Below are 13,488 nucleotides of genomic sequence, written 5' to 3' on the forward strand. Positions count from 1 at the left end.
GGGCACATAAGGATAAATCTGAAACCTCTGCAGCTTTGTTTGAGGTTTTTAAACTCCTCTGAGTCCCTTATACAGCAAATTATCTCCATTTCAACTTCATGAGGAATGGTGGTAGCATGCTTGCTAGAGGGGTTGAAATTCTTTATTATGGAGCCTACCTGGAGGCTCAGCTATCCTGGATCAGACTTCTTTTTAACTATAGTTCCTTCATTCCTGACAAGCTTGGGAAAAAACCTGAAGTTATTCAAAAATACCTCACATAGTGGGGGCCCTTAATCTTAAATATCACACATGAACGGCACTGAGAGGGACAAACATCAGCCCAAGCACAGTTCTTGGAAGATGGTCATCCCTTACAGAGACCTCCACCTTTTTTGGCCAGTTCTTTCCAATTTGTGGTCACACCAGAGCAACATACTGGGAACTTGGAGGAGTCACTTAGAGAACCATTGTACCACAATCATCGGGCATAACTCTTCTTTTCCAACCAGTTAGACAAATCTGTCTCATGTGCACATTGAGCTTTATGCTTATTGTTTTGGTACTGGAGACGTGCCCTTCTTTGCTGAGAGCTCTGGTGGTGAGGAGTGTTCTTAGAAGCCAGTGTTCCATTATAGACTCTATACTTTCTATATCTGTAGGCCACCTTCCGAAAGGGCTTGTATCACTCCCACTGGAGAATAAGGAGGATTTGATGAGTTATCAGGAGTACCCCTTGATTGTATGATGAATGAGACTCTTCCAAATTCTCTGCTTTGGTGTTCTTTCAAAGACAGCTACCGTTCATGTGCAGATGCATAGCTAGGAAATTAAGAAGCTTCTAGTGAGCAGCCTATTCAGCTACAAAAGGCTTTCATGTCCTATCAAATAGGGGAGGAAGGATATTTTAACTTAAAATGTTGGATTGCTGAAGAATAAGCAGAATGATCTGTAATAAAACTTGAGATGTTATATTACACAGACACTTTAAAAATAAATGACCTGCCTTTGTTGTGTTACCTCTCTGGTGCCGTATAAAACGTTAAAAATGGACTAAGAGTACCTGTGCATCTATTTATCGTTTCCTTTATTCCATCTAGTGTTTCTGACACGTGCTCTTTCTTGAAGCACTTTGCTTCTACTTGACCCAGCAGTGAATTAATCAGAATGCTGCAATGTGGCATCCTAATAATTTCTCTGGGAATAGCCTGTTGTCCTGAAGGAACCAGGATTGCTGTTGTAACCAAAGGTGCCAGAATGTGGCCCTGAGTTGAGTAGCTGACGATTCCCTGGTGTTAGCGAAATCAAGCATAGAGCAGCTCTACACTACTGCTTTCCAACTCTGCTGACATTGGAGGTGGGAGGATGTATAGCCATAGTAGCAGTGTGATTGATTCCCATTAAAGGCCGTTGTACTCTGGAGAAACACTGAGACTGCTCTAGACTGCACTGAGCCAGGACTACAGAAAACCGGCCCCAGGATGAGTGAGCTGAAACAGCTCTTTTATGATTCCTCAAACTTGGCTGCATCCAGCTCTTGTTGCAGCTGAGGATTCACCTTGTGACTTCCCTGTAGTAGCAAGTCAAAAGAGAAGTAGGCCTGAGAGCGAGAGCATCCTGTGTGCTCGCTCAGATAATTGTTTAAAGGCAGTATGTCTCTTTGGTATAGTTTATTTGAAGTTTATACTAGGCCTCTTTTGTGGGTCAGCAGTAATTGAATGTCAAGATCTCAGATCACTTTTCAGACCAGAATTATGAAAAACTTTTCAATTTATTAGCCATTTTAGTAACCATTTATATGAGCACTATATAGTGACTGGCATCCTGGTAGTATTGCTATGTGTGGGAACTAACCAATCAATCAAATTGATCTACTGTACCTTTTGCGTCATCTTGTGGTAACTGGATTGAAATGTCATTAAGTGAATTGAATGCATTGCTTTTCCACGCCTGAGAATGAGTACTCTTCTTTATTAAAGTAAAAGCAAGATAGCACCACCGTGTGGGGCTGTCTTGAAGCACAATCTGAATGAGCAATGGGGAGCCACATGGGCTTGCTTATCAGCTGATAGACATAATGCGTTTTTCTGACTGAGTAACAGTGAATCTTTGACCTTTGATGTCTGAGGAGAAAATAGTGGATTTTGCTCTTGTAATTTTGTCTCAGTAGAAGAACATGCATATACTTGTGGGGCTTCTCATGTTTTGTTTTTTAAGTCAATCCAGATATGATTTCAAACCAGCTCAGACTCTTAATTGAAGAAATCTTTTTATTAATTAAACTGCGTTTTCCCCCAGCATTGCGGAATGTTGCAGCACTCCATATTCACTCCTGGGGTTGGTGTTCACGGTCTCCTTCGTTGCTTTGGGAGTTTTGACTCTCTGCAAGTTTTACTTGCAGGGCTACCGAGCATTCATGAATGACCCGGCTATGAACAGGTAAGTGCCTGGCAGCATGTTTAGAACTACGTAGCACTGAGGTTGGCATTTGTTAAACTGAGAGTTATTTTAACCCATTATAAACTCCTTAGAATGCATAGGAATTCTGACAGGCTTCTTATTTATTAGTCCAAATACGCTATTTTAAAGGATTTGAGATGGAACTGTCTATCATGAATCTTAGAATGGCAGTCATGCAGTTCTGTAATACATACAGTGCTTCTCTTTGGAATTTTAGATTCTTTGCAGGGTCTTCATGGGGATGAATGACTGAAGGAATCTTCAAATGTTTAGAAAAACTAAATGCTAATGTAGTTATATTTTAACTTCCTGGTTCATTTCCCCCCATGTAACTAACTACATGTGAAACCAAGCTAATCTTTTGTGGAAGATTAGCACTGGTCAGCTAAAAGTTACTTTGGGAAACTGCCGAAGAATATAGGCAACTTGTTTCTCTTGTGCTTCTTACAACTGCCTGACATAAAATTGGGAGTTTAGTTGTGGCCGTGTGGGTTAGAATGTTAGCTTTTACCAGGAGTTCAAATGCTGGTTCAAGCCACAAGTGAAGGACTTGTTTGTACTTTGGGTTCTGAGGTGAGTAAGTGGGAATTGCAGTGAGTATAAAGTGAGGCTGCCCAGGAATGGTGCAGGAGCATTGTGGGGGTGGGGGGAACCAGTCATGGGTAGTCCACACTGTGCTGTAACTACTTCAAGACAGTGCTGTCATTGTCTCTACGTCAGAAATATTAAATTCATTTTCAACTTCAAAACCACAAGAGTGAAAGTGGGACATTCAGGGGACTCTTTGTTCTAGAGTCTGTTAGCGACATTGGAAGTTGTGCTGTATATCTAACTCTGAATTCATTGCTTTCAAAATGTATCCAAGTGGTAGGACTTCAGACAGGAATGTCATTAAAGGAAAAGAGAGACAAGGCAGGTGAGGGAATATCTTACAGAGTTCTTCAGGCCCAGACCTGAAGCTTGTGTCTCATCAATACAAGATATCACCTCCCCCAGCATGTCTCTCTAATATCCTGGGACCAACATGGCTACAGCACCTCTGCATACATTAAAGAGTAAAGGTCAGCGAAGCCTCTACAAGCTACAAAGAAGCATAAACAGTATTTTTTAAATAAATATATCCATGTTAATTTCCTGAGGTCATACAAGGCAGAAAGAAATCTTAAAATAGAATCAGAAACAAAGGGCTAGACAAACTGTTGATTTCATACATGCCAGACTTCTGTTTTAAGATGAAGCAAAATAATTAATCCTCTGCATTTTATTTTCACTTTCCCTTCAAAACCCCAACCCAAAGGGGGATGACAGAAGGAGTCACTCTCCTGATCTTGGCAGTGCAGACTGGTTTAATCGAGCTTCAAGTTGTCCATCGGGCATTCCTGCTTAGTATTATTCTCTTCATTGTGGTAGCATCCATCCTTCAGTCCATGTTGGAGATTGCTGATCCCATTGTTCTGGCACTGGGAGCTTCAAGGGACAAGTAAGAAATGCACTTCTAAACTGAAAGCTATTTAAAACTCTTTTTTGTAGAGGTGAGTGCACTAATGTATGGCCTGATACCTTTTGGTAGCCCACAAAGCTAAGTTAAGGTGGTCCACATTCTTGTAGACTAAAGAATAATAAGGTTAGTATACAGACAGTTCTCATTTCTTTGCTCCTTCTCCTTAACTCCTCCCTGCTCCTTTCTCCCACACACAGACTCACTCACACAGTGATGTTCACCAGCACAGAGATGCTTTGCAACATGATTCCTTCTGCAGAAGGAAAGTGACTTGGGTCGCATGGTCCTAATGAAGACTCATCTGTGAGCATGTCTTACAGTCTGCACAGGATCATGTTGCTCTGCAGCCACTAGCATCAGGAATTGTGTGGGTATTACATGATACAAGGAAAGTCATCACTCCGCACTGAGAGACACTGAGCCCTGCTCTTGGCTAAACAAAACCACAGTTCAGCATGTCACGGAAACAGCCAGTTATTTAATAGAATCATGGGGAAAAAATTCTACTAAGTTGTAATAGTCCATAGATTAACTTCAGGATCCCAGGCTTAGGGCACCAGTTGTAGGCCTGGAATGGGAGGTGTCTATGGAGAGAACCTAAGGAGTGGAAGAAGGGAGTCTTGTGGATGTTTTGATCTGCTGGGTTTTTTCCTGTTATCTTTGATTTCTTTGTGTTTCTTTAAGGAGCTTTATTTGTCTTTGGTGTTCTGGCATGAAACTGAATTTCCTATGTTAATTGCATGTCTCTCTTCCTGTTATGTAATCTGTAAGCATTCTAAATAAAAGAGGAGGTTTATTTATATCCAGTGAGTCTGTTCAGCTCAGAGATTGCTTGTGGTCAACACAGTCTGTGGCATGTTAACTCTAAATATGCTAACGAAAGGAAAGGGAGTAGAGCCAGGAGATAGTATTTGGTTCTCGGATAGATAGTCACTGGTAGCAGCAAATTGTAACTGTTTGCCAGGTCCAAAGCTGAATTTGTAGGGAGTTCTGAACAAATGAGGTGGGGAAAGCCCCACCCCCCCCACCCAGAAGGAATACAGGTATTTACAAAATTCAGTTAATTTTAGAATTTTTTTTCCTAACCCTTAATTGCAGCCAGATTAAGGTAATTCTCCTCTCTCCTTTCTTTCCTTCTGCTATCGTTTGTCAGTTTCAGTGCATCTCTTATTTCTGGAACTAAATGTGTATAAAAAGACATCAGAGAGAGCTGCCAAGTAGCATGGCAAGTAATGACTAGAGGCACAGGAAAGATTTCCAGATGGGATGCGAGTGAAAAGATTAGGACTGTGTAGGGGAGAGATTAGTAAAAGGGGTCATGATAGGGGTCTACAAAATAGTGAAGATCTATGCGTTATAAAAGGGAGGGGACAGCTGGCAGGGCTTTCGCTCTTGAGACTCTGGAACTTGCTCCCCCTTGATCTGAAATGGCCTGAATTTGGTGACTTTTGGGAAATACTGCAAAAGACACCTATCTGAAAGAGTCTTTGGAGAAGGCTGAGGGTATGCTTCCTTGATCACGGAGAGATAGATGGCTGGGCTGTTTGGCTGAGTTCCCGTGGAACCAATTTCAGTGCTGCTGAGGTTTAACTTGATTGTACTTATTTCATGATAAATTATGTTAAGATAACTAGAGCCTTGGAATAGATTGCATTATTTTAAAAAATCTAAATACAGTTCATTGCTTTTCATAAGAGCAAGGTGATATCTGTTAATACTGAAAGGCAACAGATTTAAAACAGATAAAAGGAAATACTTTTACACAATGTACAGTTGCCATGTGGCAATGAGTTCCACAGGTGGTTATAGAGGCTAGCAAAGAGTCTAGTAAGAGTCGAAGTATGAGATATTTTTATGGGGGAAGTTCTGCAGGTATACCAGATAGCATTTAAAATAACCTTAGAAAGCATAAAGGTTTGTGGACTGCTTGGAGCAGATTATTCCATAATTGTTCTAATGGGATTTCCTGGATTTTCATCTGAAGCATCTGGTATCAGCCTCTGTCAGAGACCAGAGACAATTAGTTTAACCACTGACCTGATCCGCTGTGGCAGTACCTATGTAACTTATTTGTAGTCTTTAATTTTTGCCTTTGTCTCACTGAGGATGTAGCCTTTCCACTTTGTGCTGAGAATGGCACAGGGAAGAAAGAACTGAGCTTCCATCAGAATAAATGTCTGTTTGTGCTGCGAATTAGACTGTACTTAAGGAAATTAAGAATTCTTTTTCGTAAAGTAAAAGCCTTACAGATACATAAGCCACTGTCCTCTCAGTGAGAGGATGCCAGTTGTCTGAATCCCAACCATTGCATTGTTTCTGCAGGAGCCTGTGGAAGCATTTCCGTGCAGTCAGCCTGTGCTTGTTCTTGCTCGTGTTCCCAGCATACATGGCCTACATGATTTGTCAGTTTTTCCACATGGATTTCTGGCTACTGATCATTATTTCTAGCAGTATTCTAACCTCCCTCCAGGTAAGGCACACTAGTCTCATGGTCGTCATTTATTTTTTTCTCTCCCTAAGGTAATGGGATACGACCAGAACAGTGCTGGGGGTGGGGGAGAGAGAGTATTAGAGTGTAGAAGCTGGGATGTAAGATCTTTTATTTATCTCTTCCTGTAGCTAGAGTACTCTAGTGCTGGGCTGAGAACACAGGGAACTAAAATATTTATTGTAAATAATGCTGTAGAATTGGAAGGGCATGTTGGTTACAATAATAAGCTTCCAAACTGCACATAGATTGCATCATTTTAGGAGACAGAGGTGATCTGAAAGTATATTGGTCTCCAAAATATACATACATACATACATACATACTTTCCTGTGGGGGGGGGGTGTATCCTCATTTTCATTTTTTAATTCACTATTTAAAAATAGCTCTTGGAAACTTGTCATATAATGTCTTTGTGTGTCTAGTCACTATCCATGTGTCTAAGGGCTTGTCTACATGGCACAGCACTGTGCACGAGAGATGTGAGATTTCTAAAGTGCACCAACATGTCCCACGCTAACTGGCCCATGTGTAGACCCTTCTGGCATGAACTAAAAGTTCCCTAGTGCACATTAACGTAGTGCTGTTTTAAAGAGTGTTCACGCCGATAGGCCTGTGCACGTTAGAAATCACACCCCTCTAATATGCGTTTTCTGTGTGGACAAGCCCTAACTACAGCCTTGATTCAGCAAAGCACTTAAGCATGGGTTTCCCTGGTATTTAAGCAGAAGCTTCATGCTTTGCTGAGTAGGGATGGATTTAGGTTCTACTTGAAGTTAAGCAAATACTTGGCTGATTTGGGGTTTATATGCTTCCAGATGAGGGAGGCCCTGTGGGTACTGAACTCTACTTACCCTGGGGACCTGAATGCTAAAACCATGTCATTCTATCTGTTTTCAGGTGCTTGGAACGCTTTTCATTTATGTGTTGTTTATGGTTGAGGAGTTCAGAAAAAAGCCAGTAGAAAATATGGACGATGTAATTTACTATGTAAACGGCACATACCGGCTGCTGGAATTCCTCGTGGCTCTCTGTGTCGTGGCATATGGCGTCTCGGAGACTATCTTTGGAGAATGGACTGTGATGGGCTCGATGATAATCTTCATCCACTCTTATTACAATGTGTGGCTCCGGGCCCAGTTGGGGTGGAAAAGTTTTCTTCTCCGCAGGGATGCTGTGAATAAGATCAAATCGCTGCCCACTGCCACAGAGGAGCAGCTGGAGCAACACAATGATATCTGTGCCATCTGCTACCAGGTGTGCAATTCAAGTAGTAGAACTGTAGGGGAGTGACTCTTATTAACATACCTTTGGATGGTCTGGAGTTAGTCTCCGGTGCTATAACAAGTGCAATGACTTTGGTTGTGTTTCAGTTGCAATTCCCACAGAGTTCTGTTATGTGTAATTTGGCTTAGTGCAGAATTGGAGAGAGTCCTTGCACTGGAAACCTAGAACAAACTAACATGGAAATTAAGGAATTTAAATAGACCAGAATAGCTTTTTTTCTCATTTTGTTTTTTGCTTTTTTTTAAATCTGTTTTCAGATTTAACTAAAGCAAGTGTCATACTCTTGAAAGTATGAGATTCTTAAGCATTTCCAATGAGTATGGGCCAAGCTAGTCTCTATTGTAGAACCAAACACTGACTTTTTTTTTTTTTCAATTGGGGAGATTTCTTACGCTTCCTGTAAGGTTGTATGTACACCACTAGCCAATGTATTGTATGGTTTCATAGAAACAATTCAGTCTCCATGGATTGTTAATTCCTACTCTTGCTTAATTTAAAACACTAGTTATAAAAGAAAAATAAACCTAATTACTATAAGGGGAAGGATTTAACATAAGCCAACAGAAGTAAGGAAATTAGAAGTTAACACTAGAAGCACTATCTTTACCACACCTTGTGCTTTGGGGAAGGAAAAAAAAAATACAGGTGTGCTTCTTTCCTCCCTGGGAAATCATGTTTGTTGTGAGTGGAAGTGAGAGAGTAATCCTAGGATGAATGCAGCATGATTTTATTAAGATTGGAGTGGCTCCAAACTTGGTTTCAGTGATCTGAAATTTTTATTTAAAACAAAAGCTTACTTTGCATTTGAGTAAAAATCCCTGGTCTCACCTCTGTGCCTTAGGTCTAGGCACTTCATTTCTACTCTGCTGCTCTCACACCATGGTGGTTACAAGTGGACTAGTGGGTTTGTCTTTCCACCTAGTACTTTGTAACCCAGACCCTACAACTACTTCCACAAAGTTGTAAATAACAGTTCCTTTGTGCTTGCTTTTAATCTGTATGGGGCTAACTTCCATTGGGTTGCGTTTGTTTTGTATCAGCCTCATGAGGCTGGGTAACTGAGTTCTATCACTTTTTTCCTCTGGAAGCTTACTGGTCTTGTGCCTGTTGAACGTTATGTGGAGGTTTGTGTGTATGTAGAAAAATCATTACACATCTTGCCTTAGAATTTCCATCTCCCAGAGTAAACTTGAGATCAGGTGGAGTATGTAGGGTAATTGTGGGAGGACAGGATGTTTGACTGTTGTGTGACATCTTGATTTTTATTATTTTCAGGACATGAAATCTGCTGTGATCACACCATGCAGCCATTTCTTTCATTCTGGTTGTCTTAAGAAATGGCTGTATGTGCAAGAGACCTGTCCTTTGTGCCATTGTCAACTTAAAAACCCCTCGCAGCCACCAGGGCTGGCACCAGAGCCAGCTCCACAGCCAAACCCTGGAGCAGAGCAAAATACTGTTCATCAAGAAGCAACTGAACATCTTGGTGTTGAACACCAGGAGGAGAGAAATCTAAAAGAGAGCCCTAGTGATAGTAACAGACAGGTGGCTGAAGGGCCAGATCACCAGGAGCACTCTCAGGACACCAAGAATGATTCTCAGAATCTGGATTGTGACACGTGTCCGTTTGAGGCCAGCCAGGGGGAGATTATTGCGGAGGAACCGATTGGAGGCCAGGAGGAGGTTCTCACTCAGGACCCGAGACTTTCTATCCAGTTCTGAAGTGGCAGAAGATGATGTAGGAACAGACCCATGTCAGAGACCCGTGCCTGACTCAGCAGAGCGAACTTACCCTTCCACAATTGTGAAAAAGTTTAGCAATTAATGCTGGTCAAAATGTAAAATCCCATGCTGATTTTTGTGGGGTGCCTGGTAGAGGCAATTCCAAGGCGATTCAACAGAAATGACTTCAGAAACTGTCTCTGAATTACAAGGGAGGGAGAAACTGGAAACAAATGACATGGACATAGAGTATGTGAAGGGGAAGGAGGAGAAGTAAGAGGGTGTGAGGTGCGAAAGAAACACAACTGTTAGCTTGTGTTTGGGGTGGGGAGGAAGAACCACACTGAACCATGTCCCAAGATACCAGTGAGAGATGCTTGAATGCTTTGGCCTGTTTTTCTGCATTGACTGGAGTGCAGCCATGATTACTGACAAAATTTTGTACAGCACTGAAGCCAAAATCAAGGATGTAACAGCATTGATTGTATTGGAAGATGGAAGCACTCTTAATACATTGCGTGTATGCATTGGGTATTTTGGTGGGGCAATTACATTTGCATTCATGTAATCTAGAGTGACTCTTGACTTTTATGATGGAGTCTTCAATATTTTGATGTATATGAAACTTTTGTTAATATATTATGCACAGTATGGGCCATGTGAAGTAAACTAAAGCTCTAATGAACACTTTGCCCTTCACTGCAAAGTGCAGGAAAGAGTGGGATGAGTTTTAGGGCACAGATAGAGGCCTTGCAATACTGTTTGAACCTGTGTAATGTTTAATTCTTGCAGATGAATTGAAACAGTGTTAAACTCTGGCAATATTTGCACTTTGGGAATGAGTACAGAAACGTATGATCAAACGCCGCAATTGCCACTTTTAAAGCTGTTAATAGAATTTGCACCTTTATTCTTTGACACACATGTCCATTCTTAAATTTTTACATTCATCACGGCTTCAGATAGAACTAGGGACGGGAGGGGGGGAATGGGGGCAGGAAATTTTTTATGTGAATTTTGATATGAAAAGAAACTAGTCACTTATTTATACAATAGGCTTGGCTCTGAAGTGTTTTTTTCAAAATTGGTATTCTTAACGTGAAATGTGATATGATTTTATTTTTAGTAGTAAATTTGGATGTAGACAGACAGACGTAGCTGAATGTCTTAATAAATTACATTTGAAGATTTTTATATTTGGTGATGTGATTCTTAAGCAGAAGGTGGTACCTGAATTATATGTGCATGCAGACTGACTGCATTTCCCTCTGAGCTCAGCAGATCTGATACTCACTCCCACATGTGTTACAGTGCTGTTCTAGCCAAAGACCATTCTAGTTGTTAAAACATGTCATTGCCACCAATGCCTTAACCTACAGGAGCAACTACAAAACGGTATGTTTTGTTCTCTCTGCCCCCCAGCCCCCGACTAAGCATGCTGCTTCCCACACAAATACCTCGACCTGGGCTCTCACCTGAGAGTTGAAAATATCAGTGGCAAGAGCCTGCTTCAGTGTCTTCCGTTTTTAATGTACTGCCATGTCTCCTTAGTGTGTGACGGTAACATTTGCCATATGCTTCTTTGATCATTGTGACTCATTGGCTTATTAATTAAGTAGAATTCAGTGGAAAAATAGGGAGAAACTTTCACTGATTTGTCACTTTTTTAAAATTTTGTCTTAATCAGTATAGTGCGTCAGTGGCAGACGGTCAAACTCTCCTTCATCCTTGTTTTCCGTTATAGCCCTGACCTCTCCCAAAACAAAGTCCACAATTGTAGAGTTCCAGGTTTTTCACTTTTGATGCCCATATTTAGACATGCTTCACTGCAACCAATTTTAAGTTATTGGAGGTGTAAGGGTTGCGTTGCAGATGGGCCCTGCATAGGATCCTAACAGGGTACTGATCAGTATTATAAAACACAAATTTCCTCTCATTTCCTAGGGCGTTTTTAGTCAGAACCATGTACTCCAAAATCCAGGTAGTCAGTCATGTGCTAGAAAGTGCCAAGCAAAGCTCTCAGGGCTGATGTGAAGAAGTTCTGCTCTGTGTGAGATCTGTCTGTTCCGCTGATGCACAGGGAGCAAAGCTGTAGGAGGGGAGGGGATAAGGCAGAGCCCCAGGTGTCTAGGGAGGCAACAAGGAAACAAGATGACCCGAGAGAAGGAAAGATCAAAGCACAAACACCCACTTGAGGTATCTGTGAGATCATCAAAAACATGAACGAAAACGAAGTTTATCAGTTTCAAGTTTTTATACTTGGAGGAAATGTTCCTGACACTCAGCCGTGGCGTCCGTCCCCCCTCTCCTCCATACACACAGCTATGTGTGGTTAAATACAGGACAGTAACAAATGCAACTGGCAAGATAGGTGAAATCTACGTAGCAAGACTTAAATTCTCTTAACATCAGCTCTCTTTACTGAGTAGATCTGCCACTTCAGCAGCAGCACAAGAACGTGCCTATTTAAAATGTGTTTTCTTAGATGATTTGTATTCCAGTAGCACCTAGAGGCTCCTGACTGAAAACGAGGGGCCCATTTTCCTAGATGCCGTACAAATCTATAGACAGTCTTGTGACCTGAAGAGTTGAATGAGACAAAGGATAGAAGGGGAAATTTGGCCCAGAGGCGTGAAGTGACATGCCCAAGGTCACTCAGCAGTTCAGTGGCAGGTCTGGAAATAAAACCTATATATGATTCCTAGGCCAGTGCCCCATCTCTTAGATTATGCTGCCCACGAGTGGGATTTGATTTATTAATATTTAGAATCGGAAGGGTGTTCACTATCAGATTATAACTCAGATGAAAATTTGGGCATAAACTGCTTGAATATCCCTTAAAAAGAAAATTTGTGTGTGTGTATATATATGTATATATATAATATTTTTTTTCCCCAGGAAAGCTAAACAGACTAAGTTGAAGGAACTCTGCTTGGTCCAAAATGAACTCTTACAAGAAAATCAATACCAAAACACGAACCAAAGTACTGTCCATTAACATACTGTTTTAAAAATTCCATGGAATCTGCTATTTTCAATACTTCCCCTGCAGTGTTTGCAACCAAGATGTGCTGCATTGAGTGTAACTAAATCAGAATGAAACAGACATCGCTGGGTTTTTTTGCTCTATCACAGAGAAATGCTTTAAAGTAAGCAATGTAAATAGTGAAAAGTAGATTTGATTTTAAATTTGAATTCCAATTTTGAGACACTGGTGCAGTGGGACCCAGGTATAAATATTGGTTTACTATATATTGGCAGTTCTCAAACTACTGTGGCTCGTGGTCTGCTGGTAATCTACAAGCACTTGCTAGGGGTCCCTGCTTATTTGGGGGGTTTAAACCTGCTCTCCCCTTGGGTGTCTTGTCCCTGATTGTCACACATGGGGCAGGCTCTTTTTCCAGCTGTTAAACAAGCAATCAAAAATACCTTTTTAAATACTTCCCTCATATCACTTTTCTGTGTAAGCACTAGCGGTAGTTGTCCCAGGGATGTTTTCCCATCACAAATGGAAGGGATAATTCTATGCAACTGCAGTTAAGGAGGGGGAAATGGTTTTATGGACCATCTATTAAAATCTGTTCCACTCTTAAAGGAGCCTGATTTTCAGACACACTGAGCATTCACCCAGTGAAAAGCAGGCCCCTGAAAATCGTTCACCCAAAAATTGAGGAGTACTTGTGGCACCTTAGAGACTAACAAATTTATTTGAGCATAAGCTTTCATGAGCTACAGCTCACTTCATCGGATGCATACTCTGAAACCAAAAATTGAGGTTACTCCACACGGCGTACCTGATCAAACAGAAATGCAAAGTAGAGTGTGCATGAACTGACTGCAGTCCAAAATAGCTTGGTCTGACCTAGTGGCCTCACTTACCCGTGGAACAAGAGAGATGACACATCGCGATGTGCTACCCACGTCGAGATCCTAAGGGACAATGTTCAATTATATCCAACTCATGAGCTCTCTCTGGTCTTACCTAGACTAAAGAAACAGGTTATGTTTGAAAATGCTTTAGCTAATGCCTTTTTAAAATGCCCCTTTACAC

At 41.3% G+C, this 13,488-nt stretch overlaps 1 protein-coding gene across 2 annotated transcripts in view; it reads left to right on the forward strand.

The window, feature by feature from the left end:
* Positions 1 to 10,631, forward strand: part of RNF145 (ring finger protein 145) — a 62,326-nt gene extending 51,695 nt beyond the window's left edge. For both annotated transcript variants that reach the window (XM_038412235.2, XM_038412237.2), the window contains 5 exons: positions 2,278 to 2,418; positions 3,737 to 3,919; positions 6,263 to 6,410; positions 7,329 to 7,685; positions 8,991 to 10,631. In XM_038412235.2, the coding sequence (XP_038268163.1) occupies positions 2,278 to 2,418; positions 3,737 to 3,919; positions 6,263 to 6,410; positions 7,329 to 7,685; positions 8,991 to 9,437 (1,276 nt within the window). In that variant the 3' untranslated portion in view covers positions 9,438 to 10,631. The remainder of the gene's footprint in view (positions 1 to 2,277; positions 2,419 to 3,736; positions 3,920 to 6,262; positions 6,411 to 7,328; positions 7,686 to 8,990) is intronic.
* The last annotated feature ends 2,857 nt before the right edge of the window (positions 10,632 to 13,488 follow it).

The sequence above is a fragment of the Dermochelys coriacea genome, chromosome 8, assembly GCF_009764565.3.
Source record: "Dermochelys coriacea isolate rDerCor1 chromosome 8, rDerCor1.pri.v4, whole genome shotgun sequence".
Lineage (NCBI taxonomy): Eukaryota > Metazoa > Chordata > Testudines > Dermochelyidae > Dermochelys > Dermochelys coriacea.